Source organism: Amblyraja radiata, chromosome 38, assembly GCF_010909765.2.
Source record: "Amblyraja radiata isolate CabotCenter1 chromosome 38, sAmbRad1.1.pri, whole genome shotgun sequence".
Classification (NCBI taxonomy): Eukaryota; Metazoa; Chordata; class Chondrichthyes; order Rajiformes; family Rajidae; genus Amblyraja; species Amblyraja radiata.
The window spans coordinates 10,417,655-10,440,609 of NC_045993.1; the positions used below are offsets into that span (position 1 = coordinate 10,417,655).

Here is a 22,955-nt window from a genome sequence, read left to right on the forward strand (position 1 = left end):
ACATTCGCCAATATCAAACAGGGAATGAAAAGTATGTTTTTTCTTGGTTAGCCAATACATGATACCAGTTCAGTTTAGTTTATTGTCACGTACAGGTACAGTGGAAATTTTTTGTTGCGTGCTAATCAATGTGGTTGACTCTTCTTTTCAGGGGCTGTTAGGCATGGACATTGATTACCAGTCTTAGTTTAGTTTAGAGACACAGCGTGGAAGCAGAACCTTGGACCCACCGAATCTGCGCTAGCCAGCGATCCCCGCACACTAGTTCGATCCCACACACTAGTGTCAAGTTGAAGAACCCATTCAAACCTGCCCTTCTTTGGGATGTGGGAGGCAACCGGAGCACCCGGAGAAAACCCACGCAGGCCACGGGGAGAGGGTATCTTATTGAAACATATAAGGGTTTGAACACGCTAGAGGCAGGAAACATGTTCCCGATGTTGGGGGAGTCCAGAACCGGGGGCCACAGTTTAAGAATAAGGGGTAAGCCATTTAGAACAGAGACGAGGAAACACTTTTTCTCACACAGAGAGTTTTGAGTCTGTGGAATTTTCTGCCTCAGAGGGCGATGGAGGCCGGTTCTCTGGATACTTTCAAGAGAGAGCTAGATAGGGCTCTTAAAAATAGCAGTCAGGGGATATGGGGAGAAGGCAGGAACGGGGTTCTGATTGGGGATGATCAGCCATGATCACATTGAATGGTGGTGCTGGCTCGAAGGGCGGAATGGCCTACTCCTGTACCTATTGTCTATTGTCTATTTGCCTGCATTCAGCCCATATCCATCCAAACCTTTTCTATTCATTTCAAAGTGTCCTTTAAATGCTGCTAAAGTATGAGACAGCGGTAGAGTTGCTGTCTTACTGCGCCATAGACCTGGGTTCGTTCCTGACCATGGGTGCTGTCTCTCTACAGAGTTTCTACGTTCTGTGACTGCTTGGGTGCTCAGGTTTCCTCCTACACTCCAAACACGTACAGCTTTGTAGGTTGTTTAAGAAGGAACTGCAGATGCTGGAAAATCGAAGGTAGACAAAAATGCTGGAGAAACTCAGCGGGTGAGGCAGCATCTATGGAGCGAAGGATATAGGCAACGTTTTGGGTCGAGACCCTTCTTCAGATTGAAGACTTCCCCCCAGGTTCCTATTAAATCTTGCCTATCTCACCTTAAACCTACATCCTATGTATGGCATAAACCTCATGGGCATCATGTTGAGTGTAGGAAGCAGATGCAATAAACTCTGGATGTATTTACTCACATATTGCCAAGTTAAAGAAGCCGACAGGCTAGTCTATTCAGATTTGATGAACACAGCAGTAGACTTGCGTTTAAAACTACAGTGAAAGTAGCTATTTTTAAGCGGTGAGATTAAATTGTGGATATCTCTAGGTCAGACAGATGTTTCCAGATGGTGAGGCCATGAAGCCATAAATATAAAATAGTCACTCATTAATCAAATAAAGAATTCAAGAGATAGGTTCTTTATCCCTGTGTGGTTAGTTCAGTTTCGTTTCGAAATACAGCATTGAAACAGGCCCTTTGGCCCAGTGAGTCCACGCCAGCCATCGATCACCCATTCACACTAGTATAATGTCACCCCACATTCCGACTCCCTCCACAATAGGAGCAATTTACAGAAGCCAATCAACCTACAAACCCTACCCGTCTGGGATGTGGGAGGAAACCGGAGCACCCAGAGGAAACCCACACGGTCCCAGGGAGAACGTACAAACAGAGGGCACCCGAGGTCCATTTACCAGTCCGTTTGGCAGTAGTTGTAGTCAATTAAACACTTAATGGCATTTAGGTAGACCAAGTGAGATAGAAAAGAATAGAAGGCCTTGCTAATGGATGAGTTGAAATCCAAACTAACGGAGCAGATGAGCATAGAAACATAGAAAATAGGTGCAGGAGGAGGCCATTCGGCCCTTCGAGCCAGCACCGCCATTCATTGTGATCATGGCTGATCGTCCCCTATCAATAACCCGTGCCTGCCTTCTCCCCATATCCGTTGATTGAAGCATGGTCGTCAAGAGTGTTTTATTGTCATATGTCCCAGATAGAACAATGAAATTCTTGCAGCAATACAAATGAATAGGTAAACATAGTACACTGTAAACAATATAATAAACGAGAAACAAAAAACTTCAGTGTGTGTACATATACATATTTACACATAGATACATGTCTAAGAAAGACATAAAACGATGGAGTAACACAGGCAGCATCTCTGGAGAGAAGCAATGGGTGATGTCTCGGGTCGAGACCCTTCAGATCTATGCCTATGTAGTTTAGATCGTAGTTGGAGGTTGTAGTGTTTCATAACCTAAAGGCTGTCGGGGAGAAGCTGTTCCTGAATGTGGATGTTACGGTTTTCAGGCTCCCGATGGCAGGGGTGAAATGGTGTGTGGCCAGGGTGGTGTGGGTCTCTGATGATGCTGGCTGCCTTTGTGGGGCAGCGACTCCTGTAAATCCCTTTGAGGTCAGAGCCCGTGATGGGCTGGGCAGTGTTCACCACTTTTACAGTGCGGTTGTTTCAATGCCTTTTCCCGTCATTATTTGCCACGGGTTTTGTTCAGCTATTTATCTCATTTTTCTTTCATCCATTTTCTCCTGTGCTCTCTGGAGGTTGCTGGCAGCAGTGGGTTCTGAAGCCTCAGTCAAATAAAGATCTCCTACCTGTGAGGCGTTAGAGCCATTTGAAAATAAGGTCTATCACAGTGTACCTACACTGAATGCCTGCAGACGTATTTTTTTGTGCTATGGAAACAAGGGACTGCAGATGCTGGTTAATACACATGGGTATAAAGTGCTGGAGTAACTGCGAGTCAAGTCAAATCAAGAGAGTTTATTGTCATGTTTCCCTGACAGGACAATGAAATTCTTGCTTTGCTTCAGCACAACAGAACACAGTAGGCATTGACTACAAAACAGATCAGTGTGTCCATATACCATTATATACGTAAATACACACATGAATAAATAAACTGATAAAGTGCAAATAACAGATAATGGGCTATTAATGTTCAGAGTTTTGTCCGAGCCAAGTTTAATAGCCTGATGGCTGTGGGGAAGTAGCTATTCCTGAACCTGGTCGTTGCAGTCTTCAGGCTCATGTACCTTCTATCTGAAGGTAGCAGGTAGATGAGTGTGTGGCCAGGATGGTGTGGGTCTTTGATGATACTGCCAGCCTTTTTGAGGCAGCGACTGCAATAGATCCCCTCGATAGACGGGAGGTCAGAGTCGATGATGGACTGGGCAGTGTTTACTACTTTTTGTAGTCTCTTCCTCTCCAGGGCGCTCAAGTTGCCGAACCAAGCCACGATGCAACAGGTCAGCATGCACTCTACTGTGCACCTGTAGAAGTTAGAGAGAGTCCTCCTTGACAAACCGACTCTCCGTAATCTTCTCAGGAAGTAGAGGCGCTGATGTGCTTTCTTAATAATTGCATCAGTGTTCTCGGACCAGGAAAGATCTTCAGATATGTGCACGCCCAGGAATTGGAAGCTCTTGACCCTTTCAACCATCGACCCGTTGATATAAACGGGACTGTGGGTCCCCATCCTACTCCTTCCAAAGTCCTCAATCAGTTCCTTGGTTTTGCTGGTGTTGAGGGACAGGTTATTGGTCAGGCAGCATCTCTGGAGAACATGGATAGGTGACGTTTCGGGTCGAGACGGCCTGAAGAAGGGTCTCGGGCCGAAACGTCACTGATCCATATTATGTTCTATTTGGTTCCAATTCCACCAATGCTGAGGCCAGCTGTAATACCTGGATTCCTGCCAAAACTGAAATAAACTAATTTGACACAGATTAAACTCATGGACTTTTTGATGCAAGTGTCCCTGTGCCACAGCGCCACCTGTCTGGCTAACAAGTGGCCTCTGGTAGTAATACTCCTTTTTAAAAAAGGATTTGATTTGTGCATGCCAGCAGAACTCTCTGTTCACTGACGTCTGATCATGGAGCATCCTTCATTTTGGATCGCAGGATTGTAACCATTTGCCTTTCACCTCTATTAGCTCAGTTTAGCAATACAGCGTGGAAACACTAGGCCCTTCAACCCCACCGAGTCCATGCCGACCAACAATCACCCCGTACACTCATTCTATCCTACACAATCGGGACAGTTTACAGAAGCCAATTAACCTGCAACCTGTACGTCTTAGGAATGTGGGAGGAAACCGGAGCACCCGGAGAAAACCCACGTGGTCATATGGAGAACGTGCAACCTCTGTGCAGATGGCACCCATAGTCTGGATGGAACCCGGGTCTCTGGCGCTGTATGGCAGCAAATCTACCGCTGTGCCACTGTGCCACCCTTTTTTTTCATGGCCTCATACAGGTAGTTACTGCCAAGTTGCTGAATGGTGGAAATTCAATTGCTTTGAATCGAATTGAGCCTACAGTAATGTCATCAGTAACCCAGAGAGTTGTGAATTTGTGGAATTCCCTGCCACAGAGGGCAGTGGAGGCCAAGTCACTGGATGGATTTAAGAGAGAGTTATGCCCCTGCCCACTTAGGAAACCTGAACGGAAACCTCTGGAGACTTTGCGCCCCACCCAAGGTTTCCGTGCGGTTCCCGGAGGTTTTTGTCAGTCTCCCTACCTGCTGCCACTACCTGCAACCTCCGGCAACCACCTGCAACCTCCGGGAACTGCACGTAAACCTTGGGTGGGGCGCAAAGTCTCCAGAGGTTTCCGTTCAGGTTTCCGAAGTGGGACAGGGGCATAGCTCTAGGGGCTAGTGGAATCAAGGGATATGGGGAGAAGACAGGCTTATTGATTGGGGATGATCAGCCATGATTGCAATGAATGGCGGTGCTGGCTAGAAGGGCCAAATGGCCTCCTCCTGCACCTGTTTTCTATGTTTATATCTAGCCAAAAGATGTCACTGTGGGCTGACTTGTCTTGTGATCGTGTAATATACAGTCACTGTATGACTGACTGACTCTGTGACAGTGAAGTCTTGTTGCTGTCTGTCTGACCGATCGACCCTGTCATAGGCTAGTGTTGTCACGGTGTGACTAGCTGACTCCAGTTCCATGTTAAAATGCAGTTCTGTCAGTATGTGACTGGTGCCTTCGGATCTAGTTTGATCTCTTAATCAGATTATTTTGCTCCTTGGCATTCGTCTTAATTTGGCCAGTCCTCTATTAGTACCCGGAACATTCACTAAGGCCTTTTGTTCAATGTTATCGTCTTTGTGATTGCGATTATAGGCACAGCATGGGAACAGGCCCTTCAGCCCAAGCCAACCCGTTCACACCAGTTCTATGTTGTCCCACTCCTTGCACACTGGGGGCAATTTACAGAGTCCAATTAACCTACAAGCCCACACGTCTTTGGGACGTGAGGGGCAAACCAGGAGGAAATGTACTCGGTCACAGGCAGAACATGCAGACGTACAAGGATGTTGCCAAGGCTAGAGGGTCTGAGCTACAGGGAGAGGTTGAGTAGGCTGGGTCCCTATTCCTTGGAGCTCAGGAGAGTGAGGGGTGATCTTATTGAGGTGTATAAAATCATGAGAGGAATAGATCGCGTAGATGCACTGCGTAAAACGAAACTGCGGATGCTGGTTTAAACCAAAGATGGACACAAAAAGCTGGAGTAACTCAGCGGGACAGGCAGCATCTCTGGAGAGAAGGAATGGGTGACGTTTTGGGACAAGACCCTTCTTCAGACGGGGGAACCAGTGTGAAGAAGGGTCTCTACCCTAAACGTCACCCATTCCTTCTCTCCAGAGATGCTGCCTGTCCCGTTGAGTTACACCAGCTTTGGGTATCTATTTTGGTTAGATGCACTGAGTCTCTTATCCAGAGTAGGGGAGTCAAGGACATAGGTTCAAGGTGAAGGGGAAAAGATTTAATAGGAATCTGAGGAGTAACTTTTTCACACAAAGGGCGGAGGGTGTATGGAACCAGCTGCCAGAGGAGGTAGTTGAGGCTGGGACTATCCCAACATTTAAGGAACAGTTAGACAGGCACATGGATAGTACAGGTTTGGAGGGATATAGACCAAACACGGGCAGGTGGGACTAGTGTAGCTGGGACATGTTGGCCCGTGTGAGCAAGTTGGGCCGAAGGGCCTGTTTCCACACTTTATCACTCTATGACTCTAGAGGTAGCCCGTGATGGTATACTCACCCTGTCACAGTCGCCTAGCATCTGCTCAAATTTAGCCTGGAGCTTGTTCTGCAATTATCTCTTTGCATCCCTGGTAGCCTTACAGAGATCATATGTGGCCTTCTTATACAGTGCTGGGTCATCTTTCTTGAAAGCTTTGGATCTGGACTTCAACGGAGTGAATCTCCTGTCATCCAAGGTTTCTGATCAGGATGGGAAGGGTTACGCATTTAAATTTCTTAAAGGAGTGCAGGAAACGTGTTCCCGATGTTGGAGGATGGTGCAGGAGTAGGCCATTCAGCCCTTTGAGCCAGCTGAATGTGATCATGGCTGATTATCCCCAATCAGTACCCCGTTTCAGCCTTCTCCCCATATCCCCTGACTCCGCTATTTTTAAGACTCCGCTCTCTCTTGAAAGCATCCAGAGAACCTGCCTCCACCGCCCTCTGAGGCAGAGAATTCCACAGACTCACAACTCTCTGTGAGAAAAAGTGTTTCCTCGTCTCCGTTCTAATTGGCTTACACCTTATTTTTAAACTGTGGCCCCTGGTTCTGGACTCCCCCAACATCGGGAACATGTTTCCTGCCTCTAGCGTGTCTAAACCCTTAACAATCTTATATGTTTCAATGAGATATCCTCTCATCCTTCTAAACTCCAGAGTGTACAAGCCCAGCTGCTCCATTCTCTCAGCATATGACAGTCCCGCCAACCTGGGAATTAACCTTGTAGTTGTCTGTTGTCAAGATTTTGTTATGGTAGATTGAAGGCAGATGCTGGTTTATCAAAAAAAAAAGGCAGGGAGGAAACGGAAGGGTGACGTTTTGGGTCAGGACCCTTCTCGCTGAGTTGCATTGTGTCCTGTTGTCACTACGAGCTGGAGTAACTCAGCAGGTCAGGCAGCATCTCTGGAGAACATGGATAGACTGAAGAAGGGTCCTGACCCGAAATGTCATCTCTCCGTGTTCTCCAGAGGTGCTGCCTGACCCGCTGAGTTACTCCGGCACTTCGTGTCGTCATTTCTGAATAGTGTATGATTAAGAGGAAGGGAAAACTTCAGTCATTTAGTTGAACGCACACAAAAACAATAGTGGGACCGCCACTGTAGAAGGTCTTTCCCATCCAGCGTGTGAATGAGAAATGCTGTTTAGTTTAGAGATACAGTGGGGAAACAGGCCCTTCGGCCCACCATGTCCACACCGACCAGCGATCCCCGCACATTAGCAGCACCCTACACACACTATGGACACACTGCTTCAAGGTTGAGAAGGAGTTTCTTCCCATTGGCCATTAGGACTGTAAACTCCTATCCCACCAGGGACTAACTTTACTGTACCACTCTACTGCTTTTTTTTTTTAATCCCCTTTTCCTTCCACAATATTTAATATGTAAAAGAATATGTGATTCTGTTCCATTCTGTTTGTAGTTTGTAGTTTGTTTGTTTGTTTGTTTGTCTTTTTGCACAAAGTCCGCGAGCATTGCCACTTTTCATTTCACTGCACATCTCGTATGTGTATGTGACGAATAAACTTGACTTGACAATTGTATATTTATACCAAGCCAATTAACCAACAAACCTGCACGTCTTTGGAGGGTGAGAGGAAACCGAAGATCTCGGAGAAAACCCACACTGTCACGGGGAGACCGTACAAACTCCGCACAGACATTACCCATAGTTGGGATTGAACTCGGGTCTCTGGCGCTGCAATTGCTGTAAGGCAACAACTCTATCGCTGCGCCGCCTGATGTCCTTTGGTCACTAGATTGGAGCTTGGGTCCTTCGAGGCTTATCTTCCATACTTTTTGTCACCAGTTCACCGTCAATGTTCATTTACAGGATGGGTTATGGAAAGAACATCGTGTCTCTGAAACCAAGTTATCCGTCTCCCAGAACTAGGCCAATGCAAAATAGTTGCACCTCAGGACATCACTACTAGTGAAATACAGTTTGACATTTTTGCACCGTAGGGAAACAGCGAAGATTTTTTGAGCGCAATGTTGCTACAAATAAAAATAATATTATGACCCGATGAACTGTCTTGGATTGTTTCTTGAGCCATAAATATCAACCCGGGCGCGATGGCGAAGTGGTAGAGTTGCTGCCTTACAGCACCAGACACCCTGCCGGAGACAGCGACTGGGGCTGTAGGTTCAAACTACAGGACCACTCAGTCCAACAAATCCTTTTCAGCCAAGCAATCATGCACGATCCACTGACTTAGGTGGCACAGTGGAAGAGCTGCTGCCTCACAGCGCCAGAGACCCATAGTCGATCCTGACCTCTGATGCTGTCTGTGTGCTGTTTGTATGTTCTACCTGTGACCGCGTGGGTTTTCCCCGGGTGCTCCGATTTACTCCCACATTCCGAAGATGTGCAGATTTGTAGGTTAGTTGGCTTCGATAGATTGTCACTAGTGTACAGGTGATCGTTGGTTGGCGCGGACTAGGTGGGCTGAGGGACCTGTTTCCACGCTGGTTCGTTAAACTAAACGAAGATACTAAATAAAGTCCTCTGCTCATGAGATGGAGTCATGGTGTTTAAGAAGGAACCGCAGATGCTGGAATATCGAAGGTAGACAAAAGTGCTGGAGAAACTCAGTGGGTGCAGCAGCATCTATGGAGCGAAGGAAATAGGCAACGTTTCGGGCCGAAACCCTTCTTCAGACTGATGTGGGGTGGGGGCGGGGAGAAGAAAGGAGAAAGGAAGAGGAGGAGCCAGAGGGCTGAGGGAGAGCTGAGAAGGGGAGGAGACAGCAAGGGCTACCGGAAAATGGAGGTCAATGTTTATGCCACTAGGGTGCAGACTGCCCAAGCGGAATATGAGGTGCTACTCCAATTTCCGATGGTGCTCACTCTGGCCATGGAGGAGGCCCTGGACAGAAAGGTCGGATTCGGAATGGGAGGGGGAGTTGAAGTGCTGAGCCACCGGGAGATCAGGTTGGTTAATGCGATCGCCAAGCCTACTCTTGGTCTCACCGATGTAGATCAGCTGACATCTAGAGCAGCGGATGCAATAGATGAGGTTGCAGGAGATGCAGGTGAACCTCTGTCGCACCTGGAACGACTGCTTGGGTCCTTGAATGGAGTCGAGGGGGGAGGTAAAGTGACAAGTGTAGCATCTCTTGCGGTTGCAAGGGAAAGTGCCCGGGGAGGGGGTGGTGCGGGAGGGAAGGGAAGAATTGACCAGAGAGAGTCATGGAATATTTAATGTACATCAGCCCAGAAAGCCCAGCCTTCTGAAAGTAGGTACTCGTAGTAGTACAGTGCTCCCTTATTATTATACAGTAGTTTTGACCCTATATTTCTGACGTGTGGTTTATTAAATGTAGACATTGAAAGAAAGCTGTGCTTTTGGTGTTAACCAAGTGATGGATGATTGCCAAGTCATTGCACCAAGATTTAGTTTAATTTGGAGATACAGCGTGGAAACAGACCTGTTCATGCACCAACCAGCGATCCCCACACATTAACACTACCCTACACACATTAGGGACATTTTACATTTTTTTAATACCAAGCCAATGAACCTACAAACCTGTACGTCTTTGAAGTGTGGGAGGATACCGAAGATCTCGGAGAAAATCCGTAGCGGCTCGTACGAGTAACGGTAGGTACTCGGGAAATCCGGTAAACTCGTGACGTTTTTTCAACACTGTGAAAAATGTCCACGAGTAAAAAGAAAATACTCGTGATGAAAAAAATGGTTACTTTTTACTCGTACGAGCCGCCACGAGACATCCGCGAACTCATACGGACCCGCTACGGACATTCTCCGAGTTTGAATCAGGGGAAAACTCGGGAGAACTCTTGAATTACCTCGTACAGTGGGACAGGGGTTTATCAATGGTCACAGTGGACTCGGTGGGCTGACGAGCCTGTTTCCTTGCTGTATCTTTCAATACAATCAAAAAAGAATTGGAAGTCTTATTACTATTACGGGCACCACAGTAAATATAATATCTGACTCTTAGTGAACAATGCCAAAGATGATATCTTTGTTATGGGTGCAATGTAATCTTAAAAATCGAATGACTTTGCACAATAATAACAAATTGCCAAGGATTTTCTAAACTGTCTAATACTAGTCAATGAAGTGATTGAGTCAAACCTGTATTTAGTTGAGAGTTTGACCTTGTTGTCATGTAGGGCCATGCACCACATTCATAAGTGAGAGGAGTAGAATTAGGCCCTTTGGCCGATCAAGTCTACTCCGCCAGTCGATCATGGCTGATCTATCTCTCCCCCTCAACCTCATTCTCCTGCCTTCTCCCCACAACCCCTGACACCCGTACTAATCAAGAATCTATCCATCTCTGCTGCAAAATATCCATTGACTTGGCCTCCACAGCCTTCTGTGGCAATGAATTCCACAGATTCACCACCCTCTGACTAAAGAAATTTCCTCCTCATCTTCTTCCTAAAGGAACGTCCTTTTATTCTGAGGCTGTGCCCTCTGGTCCCAGACTCTCCCACTAGTGGAAACACCCTCTCCACATCCACTCTATCCAGGCCTTTCACTATTCGGTGAGTTACTCGTGCGATAAAAGGATTTTTCATGGTGAGGCCTTCAGCCTGGGCCTTGGACCTTTGACCTGTTCAGACGGAGATGGAAGTGGTGACCCCATGAGTGAATGCTCGCATGCACGCATACACACACGCACATTCGGTAAGTTTAAATGAGGCCCCTTCCTCTCATCCTTCTAAACTCCAGCGGGTACAGGCCCAGTGCTGTCAAACGCTCATCATGTGTTAGCCCATTCATTCCTGGGATCATTCTGGACACTCTCCAGTGCCAGCACATCCTTCCTTGGATATGGGGCCGATACTCCAAATGCGGTCTGACCAGCGCCTTATAGAGCCTCAGCATTACATTCTATTCTAGTCGCCTCTAAATAAATGCGTTTGCCTTCCTTACTGCCGATTCAACTCGCATCCATTTCAGCTGCTTGTTTACTGTCTCTTCAGTTTTGTCAGCGCTGCTTCAGGATTCCTGATCCGGAATTATGGAAGAAGATGAAAACCAGGATCCGCAGCAGAACGAGATCCCGGGGGAAGAGCCAGGATTGGATCCGTGCACTGAATCAGCGAGAGAAAGAGGTACCATAGGTCATTTCCTTAACTCTACACTGTAACTCTTGGCATATGTGCATGTATGCGGGCGCGCGAGTGTAGCTCTTGGATATTCTGTTCATATGTTATAGGAACAGAATCAGGCCATTTGGCCCATCAAAGGAAATCCTGGCTGATTTATCTTTCCTTCTCAATGCCATTCTTCTGCCTTCTCCCCATAACCCCTGACTATTATTGGTATGGCTGTATGGCGACCACACATTTCACTGTACCATTTGGTACATGTGACAAATAAACGTATCTTGTATCTTGTAATCTAGAATCTGTCAATCTCCACCTTAAAAATACCCAATGACTTGACCTCCACAGCCTTCCATGGCAATGAATTCCACAGATTCACCACTAAAGAAATTCCTCCTCATCTCTTTTCTAATGGTGCGTCCTTTTATTTTGAGGCTATGGCCTCTGGATACAGGCTGCCCAGCGAGTGGAATCATCCTCTTCACATCCACGCTATCCAGGCCTTTCATTATTCGGTAATTTTCAATCAGGTTCCCCCTCATCCTATTAAACTCCAGCGAGTAAATGCCCAGTGCCCTCAAACGTTCATTATTTGTTAACCCTATCATCCCTGGGATTCCTCTTATTCAAGTGAGAACTCTCATAGGCAAACTAGCTGTCAGTGTTGAGCCCCTTAGTTGGTTGATTCATTTGAATATACCTTTACTTGAATATAATTGATATATTGAATATACCTTTACAGGACTTTCATATGAAGAAAGACTGGATAGACTCGGCTTGTACTCGCTAGAATTTAGAAGATTGAGGGGGGATCTCATAGAAACGTACAAAATTCTTAAGGGGTTGGACAGGCTAGGTGCAGGAAGATTGTTCCCGATGTTGGGGAAGTCCAGGACAAGGGGTCACAGTTTAAGGATAAGGGGGGAATCCTTTAGGACCGAGATGAAAAAAACATTTTTCACACAGAGAGTGGTAAATCTCTGGAACTCTCTGCCACAGAAGGTAGTTGAGGCCAGTTCATTGGCTATATTTAAGAGGGAGTTAGATGTGGCCCTTGTGGCTAAAGGGATCAGGGGGTATGGAGAGAAGGCAGGTACAGGATACTGAGTTGGATGATCAGCCATGATCATATTGAATGGCGATGCAGGCTCGAAGGGCCGAATGGCCTACTCCTGCACCTATTTTCTATGTTTCTATGTTTCAACTCCACTAAACCTGCTTTAACTCTGCTACTTTCCTGTCATGTATTTCTCATTTTGAAATGTTCAATCAATTCCCAGCCATTATGGATATTTTATGTTAGTAGTAGGAGTTCCATATTCTCACACCTTCTTTTGCATAAACTGCATTATTTTTCTTACTGAATTAAGGCAGGTGGATCAGCTGTGCCCTAATTGAATGTTAGCATGGAGGCTGTGGGCCGATGGGCCTGTTCCTCTGCTGTAGTGTTATGTGTTAGCACAGGTTTGAGGGATTCAATGGTCAATGTTTGTGTTTTTAAGATAGTATTTTGTGCTCATCTCGATGAAGTAAATTGGGGAAAACGTAGAAACAAAGAGAACATTGAATTCTCTAATTTTAGGTAACCACTAACTAACCCTCCCCCCCCCCCCCCCCCCTTTTCACTTACCCTCCCTGATCCCCTTCCCTCCCCTGAGCCCCACCTGGACTACCACATATTTTCTTCCCCTGCCTTCGCAATTTGCAGCTTAAAACCTCTCACACCTACTGTTCTTAACTCTGGCCTTTGTCCCAACCGTTTGATCTATTACCTGCCCCGCTTTGCCCTGCTTATCCCCTTTTCCAGTTTTCTTCTTCTCTACCCCCGCTAGTTTTCTTCTTCTCCCACCCCCCCCCCCCCCCCCCCCCCAACTACAATCAATCTGAAGAAGTGCCTCGCCCCGAAACGTCACCTATCCATGATCTCCAGAGATGTAGCATGAGTTACAGCAGTACATTGTGTCCTTTTGTGTATTAGCCAGCATCTGCAGGTCTGTGTCATCATCATCATCAACACACACGGTGCCTTTTACAATGCCGTGTACGACAGTGATCGCAACTTCTACAAGGTCCTCAATGGGCTTGCCCCCCACCTACATTAAAAGTCTTCTCACCCACCACACCACCTCCAGGTCCCTCAGATCGGCCGACTTGGGGTTGCTGAATATCCCGCGGTCTAGGCATAAGCTCAGGGGCGACCGCGCCTTTGCGGTTGCAGCTCCTAAACTGTGGAACAGCATCCCTCTTCCCATCAGAACTGCCCCCTCCATCGACCCCTTTAAGTCAAGACTAAAAACTCATGTGTACTCCCAAGCCTTTCTTGACGTCCTCTGAGCGAGGGCTATATGTATGTAGTGATGTTTGTGTTTAATCTATGAACCACTGTTGTTTGTTATACTATTCTTATACCAATGTAAAGTACTTTGGCCAACGAGAGTTGATTTTAAATGTGCTATATAAATCAATGCGACTTCACTTGACTTCTACTGAAGTGTGGATGGCCGTTGGCTTGCTAGGAGCTCACCCGCCCTTTGACAGGTCTTGTTTTTGGTCCTGCTGGGGGTCCACAGCCCCCTCCTCGCCTGGCAACCCAGGTGGCGGAGACGGTTTAGTCGCCGACTATCCGACCCTGGAGCGGGTAGCACGGGATTACATGGTACCCGTGGCGGGGGGGATCTCCCCTGTCCTGACACTTATTCTACATAGTGGGTGGGGGAATTGGCTAGATAGAGACAAGTTGGGGAAGAAAATGTAAACTAAAGTATGCAGCACAGGACAAAACCAGGGTTAGGAAGAACTATATGTGATCGAATGCTGGGTAATACGGGGATGTAATGCTGTGGCTCTATAAGGAGCTGGTCAGGCTGCATTTGGAATATTGTGAGCAATTTTGGGCACCATATCTGAGGAAGGACGTGCTGGCTCTGGAGGAGGTTCAGAGAATGTTTACAAGTATGATCCCAGGAATGAGTGGGTTAACCTATGATGAGCGTTTGTCGGCACTGGGCCTGTACTCGCTGCAGTTTGGAAGAATGAGGGGGGGGGGGTGGACACCTCATTGAAACATACTGAATAGTGTAAGGTTTGGATAGAGTGGGTGGGGAGGATGTTTCCACTAGTGGGAGAGTCCAGGACTAGAGGTCGTAGCCACAGAGTTAAAGGACGTTCTTTTAGGAAGGAGACGAGGAAAATTTTATTTAGTCAGAGGGTGGCGAATCTGTGGAATTCTTTGCCACAGAAGGCTGTGGAGGCCAAGTCAGTGGATATTTTAAGGCAAAGATGAATGAATGAATAAGTTTATTGGCCAAGTATTCACATACAAGGAATTTGCCTTGGTGCTCCGCCCGCAAGTGACAACATGACATACATTGACAGTTAAGAATGATACATAAAAAATTAAACATTAATAATAAAACATAGCTATCGATAGCTTCTTGACTAATACGGGTGTCAGTGGTTATGGGGAGATGGCAGGGAATGGGGTTAGGAGGGAGAGATAGATCAGCCATGATTGAATGGGCCGAATGGCCTAATTCTATTCCTATTCCTATTGACCTCATGACCTGACGGGGAGGGGGGAACCGCCGAGAAAGTAGTGGGGGGGCCATCGATAACGAGGGGGGGGGGCTGGCAGAGGGCCGATTGCTGCCATGGGCTGAGGCACGCTGTAGATAGGACTATTCGGTGAACTTTATCCGCGCCAGAAAAGTGGCGACACTTGAGTACTACCCAGTGGAGGTCTGCTGTATGATTTAGACAATAGGTGCAGGAGTAGGCCATTCGGCCCTTCAAGCCAGCACCGCCATTCAATGTGATCATGGCTGATCATCCACAATCAGTACCCCGTTCCTGCCTTCTCTCCATATCCCCTGACTCCGCTATCTTCAAGAGCCCTATCTAGCTCTCTCTTGAAAGTATTCAGAGAACCCGCCTCCACCTCCCTCTGAGGCAGAGAATTCCACACTCACAACTCTCTGTGAGAAAAAATGTTTCCTCGTCTCCGTTCTAAATGGCTTTCCCCTTATTCTTAAACTGTGGCCCCTGGTTCTGGACTCCCCCAACATCGGGAACATGTTTCCTGCCTCTAGGTGTCCAAACCCTTAACAATCTTATATGTTTCAATAAGATCCTCTCTCATCCCCCTAAACTCCAGAGTGTACAAACCCAGCCGCTCCATTCTCTCAGCATATGACGGTCCCGCCATCCCGGGATTAACCTGGTGAACCTATGCTGCACTCCCTCAATAGCAAGAATGTCATTCCTCAAAATAGGGGACTAAAACTGCACACAATACTCCAGGTGTGGTCTCACTGGGGCCGTGTACAACTGCAGGAGGACCTCTTTGCTCCTATACTCGACTCATTTAACTGGGTTGTACGCAAAACAAAGCACTTCACTGTATCTAAGCTCGACACAAAATGCTGGAGTAACTCAGCGGGGTAGGCAGCATCTCTGGAGAGAAGGAACGGGTGACGTTTCGGGTGGAGACCCCTCTTCAGACTGTACATAGGTACATGTGAGAACAAAGTATCAGTGAATTCTCGCAGAGACTATTGGACGTTTTTGTTAATTATGAGGCAGGGAAGTGAGAACATGTCCTGTGGAGTAGTTGTCATCTCAGACCTTGTAGTTTCATTGTGTAGAAAAGAACTGCAGGCGCTGGTTTGTACCGAAGATAGACACAAAATGCTGGAGTAACTCAGCAGGACAGGCAGCATCTCTGGAGGGAAGGAATGGGTGACGTTTCGGGTTGAGACCCTTCTTCAGCCCTTTTTTTGAACAATGTGGGTTCAGAGAGGAGGGGGGGGGGCGTAAGGAGTAGTGTTGGAATGTGGGGAGATTGGAATTAGTAGGAGTAACATGGTTAAAAGAGGGGGGAAGGGTAGTCTAGACTCCCTCTCCCCTGACTCAGTCTGAAGAAGGGCCTCGACCGGAAACGTCACCCATTCCTTCTCTCCAGAGATGCTGCCTGTCCCGCTGAGGGCCTTTCCCACTTTTACGACCTAATTCACGACCTCTGCCGAGTTTGACTCATACTTGCAGCATGGTCGTCACGAGGTCGTAGGTAGGTCGTAGTAGGCCGTGATGCTAGTCGTAGGTACTCGTGGCATCAAGTAGGTCGGGGCGTTTTTCTAGCCTGATGAAAAATGTCCACGAGTAAAAAAGGTCGTGAATTAGGTCGTGAATGTGGGACAGGCCATTTACTCCAGCTTTTTGTGTCTGTCTATAGTTATAGCCCTGTCCCACGATGCGAGTTCATTCAAGTGCTCTCCCGAGTTAAAAAAAATCAAACTCGTGGTAAGCACGGAGAATGAACGTAGCGGGTACGTCGGAGCTCGGGGACGTCTCTTAGCGGCTCGTAACGCTAACGGCAGGTAAGCACGGGAAGACTCATGAAGATTTTTCAACACGTTGAAAAATGTCCACGAGAGCCCTGAGTACCGACGAGCGGCCATTACCGTAAATCTCTGAGTTCGAATCAGGGCAAACTCGGGAGAACTCTGGGAATGAACTCGTACCGTGGGACAGGGCTATTAGGTTCTTGATTAGTAACGGTGTCAAAGGTTACGGGGACAAGGCAGGAGAATGGGCTTGAGAAGGAAAAATGATCGGCCATTATTCAATGAAGGAGTAGACTCTGTGGGCTGAATGGCATAGAATTCTGCTCCTTTTCTGGTTCTGGCTCTGCTGCGAATTGCTTTAACTCTGAACACTGTTTCCCTGTGTTGCAGGCGCTGAGCATGTCCGCCGGATCCCACAGCCACTGGGCCAGAGCGCGCACTGTAATCGTCCTGAGCGCAACGCGTCCACTCAGGCTAACTGCAGCGATTCACCTTGCGGGCAGCAGGCTAAGGTAGCGCTTGCCTCCGTACTGTCACGCACCAAGTATAGCACCGATGTCTTGACCAGGAGTTACCCAGCACGGCACAACTCGTCCATGCCGACTAAGACCTAGTCCCCTTTGCCTTTGCCCCGTGTCCCTTTCAACCTTTCCTAGTATCTGTACAGATGTCTTTTAAATGTTGCTATAGTACTTATCAAATAAACACAGGTCCTCCATGGTTTTCCAGCACCCTTGGTTCCAGAGCCATTCTGGATTGCCTGGTATCTAGTAAGCGCAGGCCTATATATCGGTGAGACCAAGCGTAGGCTCGGCCATCGTTTTGCTGAACACCTCCGCTCAGTCCGCCTAAACCCACCTGTTGCTAAGCACTGGGCGGTCACGGTGGCGCAGCGGTAGAGTTGCTGCCTTACGGCGAACGCAGCGCCGGAGACCCGGGTTTGATCCCGACTATGGGTGTTGTCTGTACGGAGTTTCTACGTTCTCCCCGTGACCTGTTTTGGGTTTTCTCTAAGAACTTTGGTTTCGTCCCACACTCCAAACGCGTACAGGTAATTGGCTTGGTGTAAGTGTAAATTGTCCCTAGGGTGTGTGGGACAGTGTTAATGTGCGGGGAACGCTGGTCGGCGCAGACTCGGTGGGCCGAAGAGCGTGTTTCCACGCAAAGTCTCTAAACTGAAATAAAAACTAAACAGCACAGCACCCGTAGTCAGATCGAACCCGGGTCTCTGGCGCTGTGCGGCAGCAACTCTACCGCTGCGCCACCGTGCCGTGCAGTGGTTAGAGTTAAGAATGGTTTCACACCCAATGTAGAATGTCATCTTTACGTTATGGATGAATGCAAGTGAGCGGACGCCATCATTCCGTCCGATTGCTAATCAAAGATTTTTTTACATTGTAGAACTCCCTGCAGCGCTTGAGAGGTACGAACGTGGCCGCACGTGAGCCGAATGACTGCGGGAAGATGTGCCAGCGAGGTATGTGTCCGTGTCACTGTAGGATTCGTGCAAATGTGTTCCAAGTGTCGGCAAGTCCAAACCAAAGATGGAGTCCAGGTGATCCAGTCACAGCAGTGGATCCCCTGTCACCCAGCCTTCTGCAAATCTAGTTGGAAGTAGTCTGTACCTTCAAGAGAGAGATAAGGGGCGGCATGGTGAAGCAGCGGTAGAGTTGCTGAGTGATGCTCTACCGAGAACTTTACAGCGGATTACATCCTGATCCAGTTGCTGCCTTAAGGGCCTGTCCCACTTTCACGACCTAATTCACAACCTCTGCCGAGTTTGCCCTTGACATACTCGAAGCATGGTCGTCACGAGGTCGTAGGTAGGCCGGGGCGTTTTTTCAACATGATGAAAAATGTCCACAAGTAAAAAAGGTGGTGAATTAGGTCGTGAAAGTGGGACAGGCCCTTTACATTGCCAGATACCGGGTTTGATCCTGACTACGGGTGCTGTCTGTATGGAGTTTCTACGTTCTCCCCGTGACCGCGTGGGTTTTCTCCAGGTGCTCCGGGTTCCTGCCACACTCCAAAGACGTACGGGTTTGTAAGTTAATTGGCTGCGGTAAAAATTGCAAATTATCCTTGGTGTGCAGGCTAGTGTTAGTGCATGGGGATCCCTGGTTGGCGTGGACTTGGTGGGCCGAAAGGCCTGTTTACACACTGTAAACGGGGGGTGGGGTGTCGAATGGGATAGTGGAGGATGGAGTTAAAGGGAAAGGGTTTCTTAAATGTGTGAGCGTAGAGACAGAGGGGTGTAAAATGAGGGTAGAAGCAATAGGTAGCAAGATGAAAAGTAAAAGTGGCAGGCTGGAAAATCCAGGGCAAAAATCAAAAAGGGCCACTTTTCAACATAATTGTATAAGGGGTAAGAGTGTTGTAAAAACAAGCCTGAAGGCTTTGTGTCTCAATGCAAGGAGCATTCGTAATAAGGTGGATGAGTTGAATGTGCAGATAGCTATTAATGACTATGATATAGTTGGGATCACAGAGACATGGCTCCAGGGTGACCAAGGCTGGGAGCTGAACATCCAGGGATATTCAATATTCAGGAGGGATAGAGAGAAAGGAAAAGGAGGTGGGGTAGCGTTGCTGATTAGAGAGGAGATTAACGCAATGGAAAGGAAGGACATTAGTTTGCAGGATGTGGAATCGGTATGGGTAGAGCTGCGAAACACTAAGGGGCAGAAAACGCTGGTGGGTGTTGTGTACAGGCCACCTAACAGTAGTAGTGAAGTTGGAGATGGTATCAAACAGGAAATTAGAAATGCGTGCGACAAAGGCAAAACCGTTATAATGGGTGACTTCAATCTACATATAGATTGGGTGAATCAAATTGGCAGGGGTGCTGAGGAAGAGGATTTTTTGGAATGTATGCGGGATAGTTATCTAAATCAACATGTAGAGGAACCAACGAGAGAGCAGGCTATTTTAGACTGGGTATTGAGTAATGAGGAAGGGTTAGTTAGCAGTCTTGTTGTACGTGCCCCCTTGGGCAAGAGTGACCATAATATGGTTGAGTTCTTCATTAGGATGGAGAGTGACATTGTTAATTCAGAAACAATGGTTCTGAACTTAAAGAAAGGTAACTTTGAGGGTATGAGACGTGAATTGGCCAAGATTGACTGGCAATTAATTCTAAAAGGGTTGACGGTGGATATGCAATGGAAGACATTTAAAGACTGCATGGATGAACTACAAAAATTGTTCATCCCAGTTTGGCAAAAGAATAAATCAGGGAAGGTAGTGCATCCGTGGATAACAAGGGAAATCAGGGATAGTATCAAAGCGAAGGATGATGCGTACAAATTAGCCAGAAAAAGCAGCATACCGGAGGACTGGGAGAAATTCAGAGACCAGCAGAGGAGGACAAAGGGCTTAATTAGGAAAGGAAAAATAGATTATGAAAGAAAACTGGTAGGGAACATAAAAACTGACTGCAAAAGCTTTTATAGATATGTGAAAAGAAAGAGATTAGTTAAAACAAATGTAGGTCCCTTGCAGTCAGAAACAGGTGAGTTGATCATGGGGAACAAGGATATGGCGGACCAATTGAATAACTACTTTGGTTCCGTCTTCACTAAGGAAGACATAAATAATCTGCCGGAAATAGCAGGGGACCGCGGGTCAAAGGAGTTGGAGGAATTGAGTGAAATCCAGGTTAGCCGGGAAGTGGTGTTGGGTAAATTGAATGGATTAAAGGGCGATAAATCCCCAGGGCCAGATAGGCTGCATCCCAGAGTACTTAAGGAAGTAGCTCCAGAAATAGTGGATGCATTAGTAATAATCTTTCAAAACTCTTTAGATTCTGGAGTAGTTCCTGAGGATTGGCGGGTAGCAAACGTAACCCCACTTTTTAAGAAGGGAGGGAGAGAGAAAACGGGGAATTACAGACCAGTTAGTCTAACATCGGTAGTGGGGAAACTGCTAGAGTCAGTTATTAAAGATGGGATAGCAGCACATTTGGAAAGTGGTGAAATCATTGGACAAAGTCAGCATGGATTTACAAAAGGTAAATCATGTCTGACGAATCTTATAGAATTTTTCGAGGATGTAACTAGTAGCGTGGATAGGGGAGAACCAGTGGATGTGGTGTATCTGGACTTCCAGAAGGCTTTCGACAAGGTCCCACATAAGAGATTAGTATACAAAATTAAAGCACACGGCATTGGGGGTTCAGTATTGATGTGGATAGAGAACTGGCTGGCAAACAGGAAGCAAAGAGTAGGAGTAAACGGGTCCTTTTCACAATGGCAGGCAGTGACTAGTGGGGTACCGCAAGGCTCAGTGCTGGGACCCCAGCTATTTACAATATATATTAATGATCTGGATGAGGGAATTGAAGGCAATATCTCCAAGTTTGCGGATGACATTAAGCTGGGGGGCAGTGTTAGCTGTGAGGAGGATGCTAGGAGACTGCAAGGTGACTTGGATAGGCTGGGTGAGTGGGCAAATGTTTGGCAGATGCAGTATAATGTGGATAAATGTGAGGTTATCCATTTTGGTGGCAAAAACAGGAAAGCAGACTATTATCTAAATGGTGGCCGACTAGGAAAAGGGGAGATGCAGCGAGACCTGGGTGTCATGGTACACCAGTCATTGAAAGTGGGCATGCAGGTGCAGCAGGCAGTGAAGAAAGCGAATGGTATGTTAGCTTTCATAGCAAAAGGATTTGAGTATAGGAGCAGGGAGGTTCTACTGCAGTTGTACAGGGTCTTGGTGAGACCACACCTGGAGTATTGCGTACAGTTTTGGTCTCCAAATCTGAGGAAGGACATTATTGCCATAGAGGGAGTGCAGAGAAGGTTCACCAGACTGATTCCTGGGATGTCAGGACTGTCTTATGAAGAAAGACTGGATAGACTTGGTTTATACTCTCTAGAATTTAGGAGATTGAGAGGGGATCTTATAGAAACTTACAAAATTCTTAAGAGGTTGGACAGGCTAGATGCAGGAAGATTGCTCCCGATGTTGGGGAAGTCCAGGACAAGGGGTCACAGCTTAAGGATAAGGGGGAAATCCTTTAAAACCGAGATGAGAAGAACTTTTTTCACACAGAGAGTGGTGAATCTCTGGAACTCTCTGCCACAGAGGGTAGTCGAGGCCAGTTCATTGGCTATATTTAAGAGGGAGTTAGATGTGGCCCTTGTGGCTAAGGGGATCAGAGGGTATGGAGAGAAGGCAGGTACGGGATACTGAGTTGGATGATCAGCCATGATCATATTGAATGGCGGTGCAGGCTCGAAGGGCCGAATGGCCTACTCCTGTACCTAATTTCTATGTTTCTATTTCTAAACTAAACTAATGAGAGGTAGAGATTTGGTGGGTGGGGAATGGAAAACGTAGGGTTAAAAAGTTGCCGGCCCATTCAATATCAAGTGGCCGTCTTTCAGACTGATTGCTCGTGGTTAGCGAAGTCACATTCTTCATGGAAGAGTGAGGCTGCATTCCAATTGGAGGAACAGCACCTATTTCGCTTGGGTAGCCTACAGCCCAATGGTACGAACGTTGAATTCTCCAATTTTAGGTAACTTCTACCAACCAACGGTGCTGGCTCGAAGGGCCAAATGGCCTACCCCTGCACCTAATGTCTATTGTCAACGGCACCCGAGTTCAGGATCGAACGCGGGGCTCTGGCGCTGAGACAGCAGTACCAGCTGCTGCGCCACTGTAGTGACGAAAATTCACCTTCTGTTTTCTGGCAATGTTCTGGTTATCATCCAGTCTAACAGAACAAATCTATTCCCATCAAATTAATTTGTAATTTTGAACATCTATTAGTTCTGCCCTGATCTTCACCTCTCTAGGGAACCCTGTTTCTCAAATACAATACAATTACAATTCAATACAATACAATTCAATTTATTGTCATTTGGACCCCTTGAGGTCCAAACGAAATGCCGTTTCTGCAGCCATACATTACAAACAAATAGACCCAAGACACAACATAATTTACATAAACATCCATCACATTGCTGTGATGGAAGGCCAAAAAAACTTTTCTCTCCACTGCACTCCCCCCCCCCCCCCCCCCCCCCCGATGTCAGAGTCAAAGTCAAAGCCCCCAGCGGGCGATGGCGATTGTCCCGTGGCCATTAAAGCAACGCCGGGTGATGCAAGGTCGCGCACCGGGTCTTGGTGTTAGAGCCCCCGGCGCGCGCTCGCAGAGTCCCGCAGCCATTCCAAGCCGCGTGGGGCGGTGCTGTAAAGCCCCGCTCCAGGAGCTCTTCAACCCCGCAACTCGGGCGGGAGAAGTTGCCGTTGCGGGAGCCCGGAAAAGCGGTCTCCCTCCAGGGACCCGCGGGCTCCCGGTGTCACTGTCCGCCAAACCCGCAGTTGCAGCCACCGAATCTCCGGGGGTCGGGCCGCAGCAGCGTCCACTACAGCTCCACCCGCTCTGGACTCG

At 47.4% G+C, this 22,955-nt stretch overlaps 1 protein-coding gene across 1 annotated transcript in view; it reads left to right on the plus strand.

Annotated features, from left to right (window-relative positions):
* The window catches only part of scaf1 (SR-related CTD associated factor 1), a 58,128-nt gene that overhangs the window by 7,625 nt on the left and 27,548 nt on the right, over window positions 1–22,955 (plus strand). Inside the window, 3 exon segments of the mRNA XM_033013330.1 lie at window positions 11,085–11,216; window positions 16,943–17,064; window positions 17,954–18,029. Of these exon segments, the coding sequence (XP_032869221.1) occupies window positions 11,123–11,216; window positions 16,943–17,064; window positions 17,954–18,029 (292 nt within the window). The 5' untranslated portion in view covers window positions 11,085–11,122.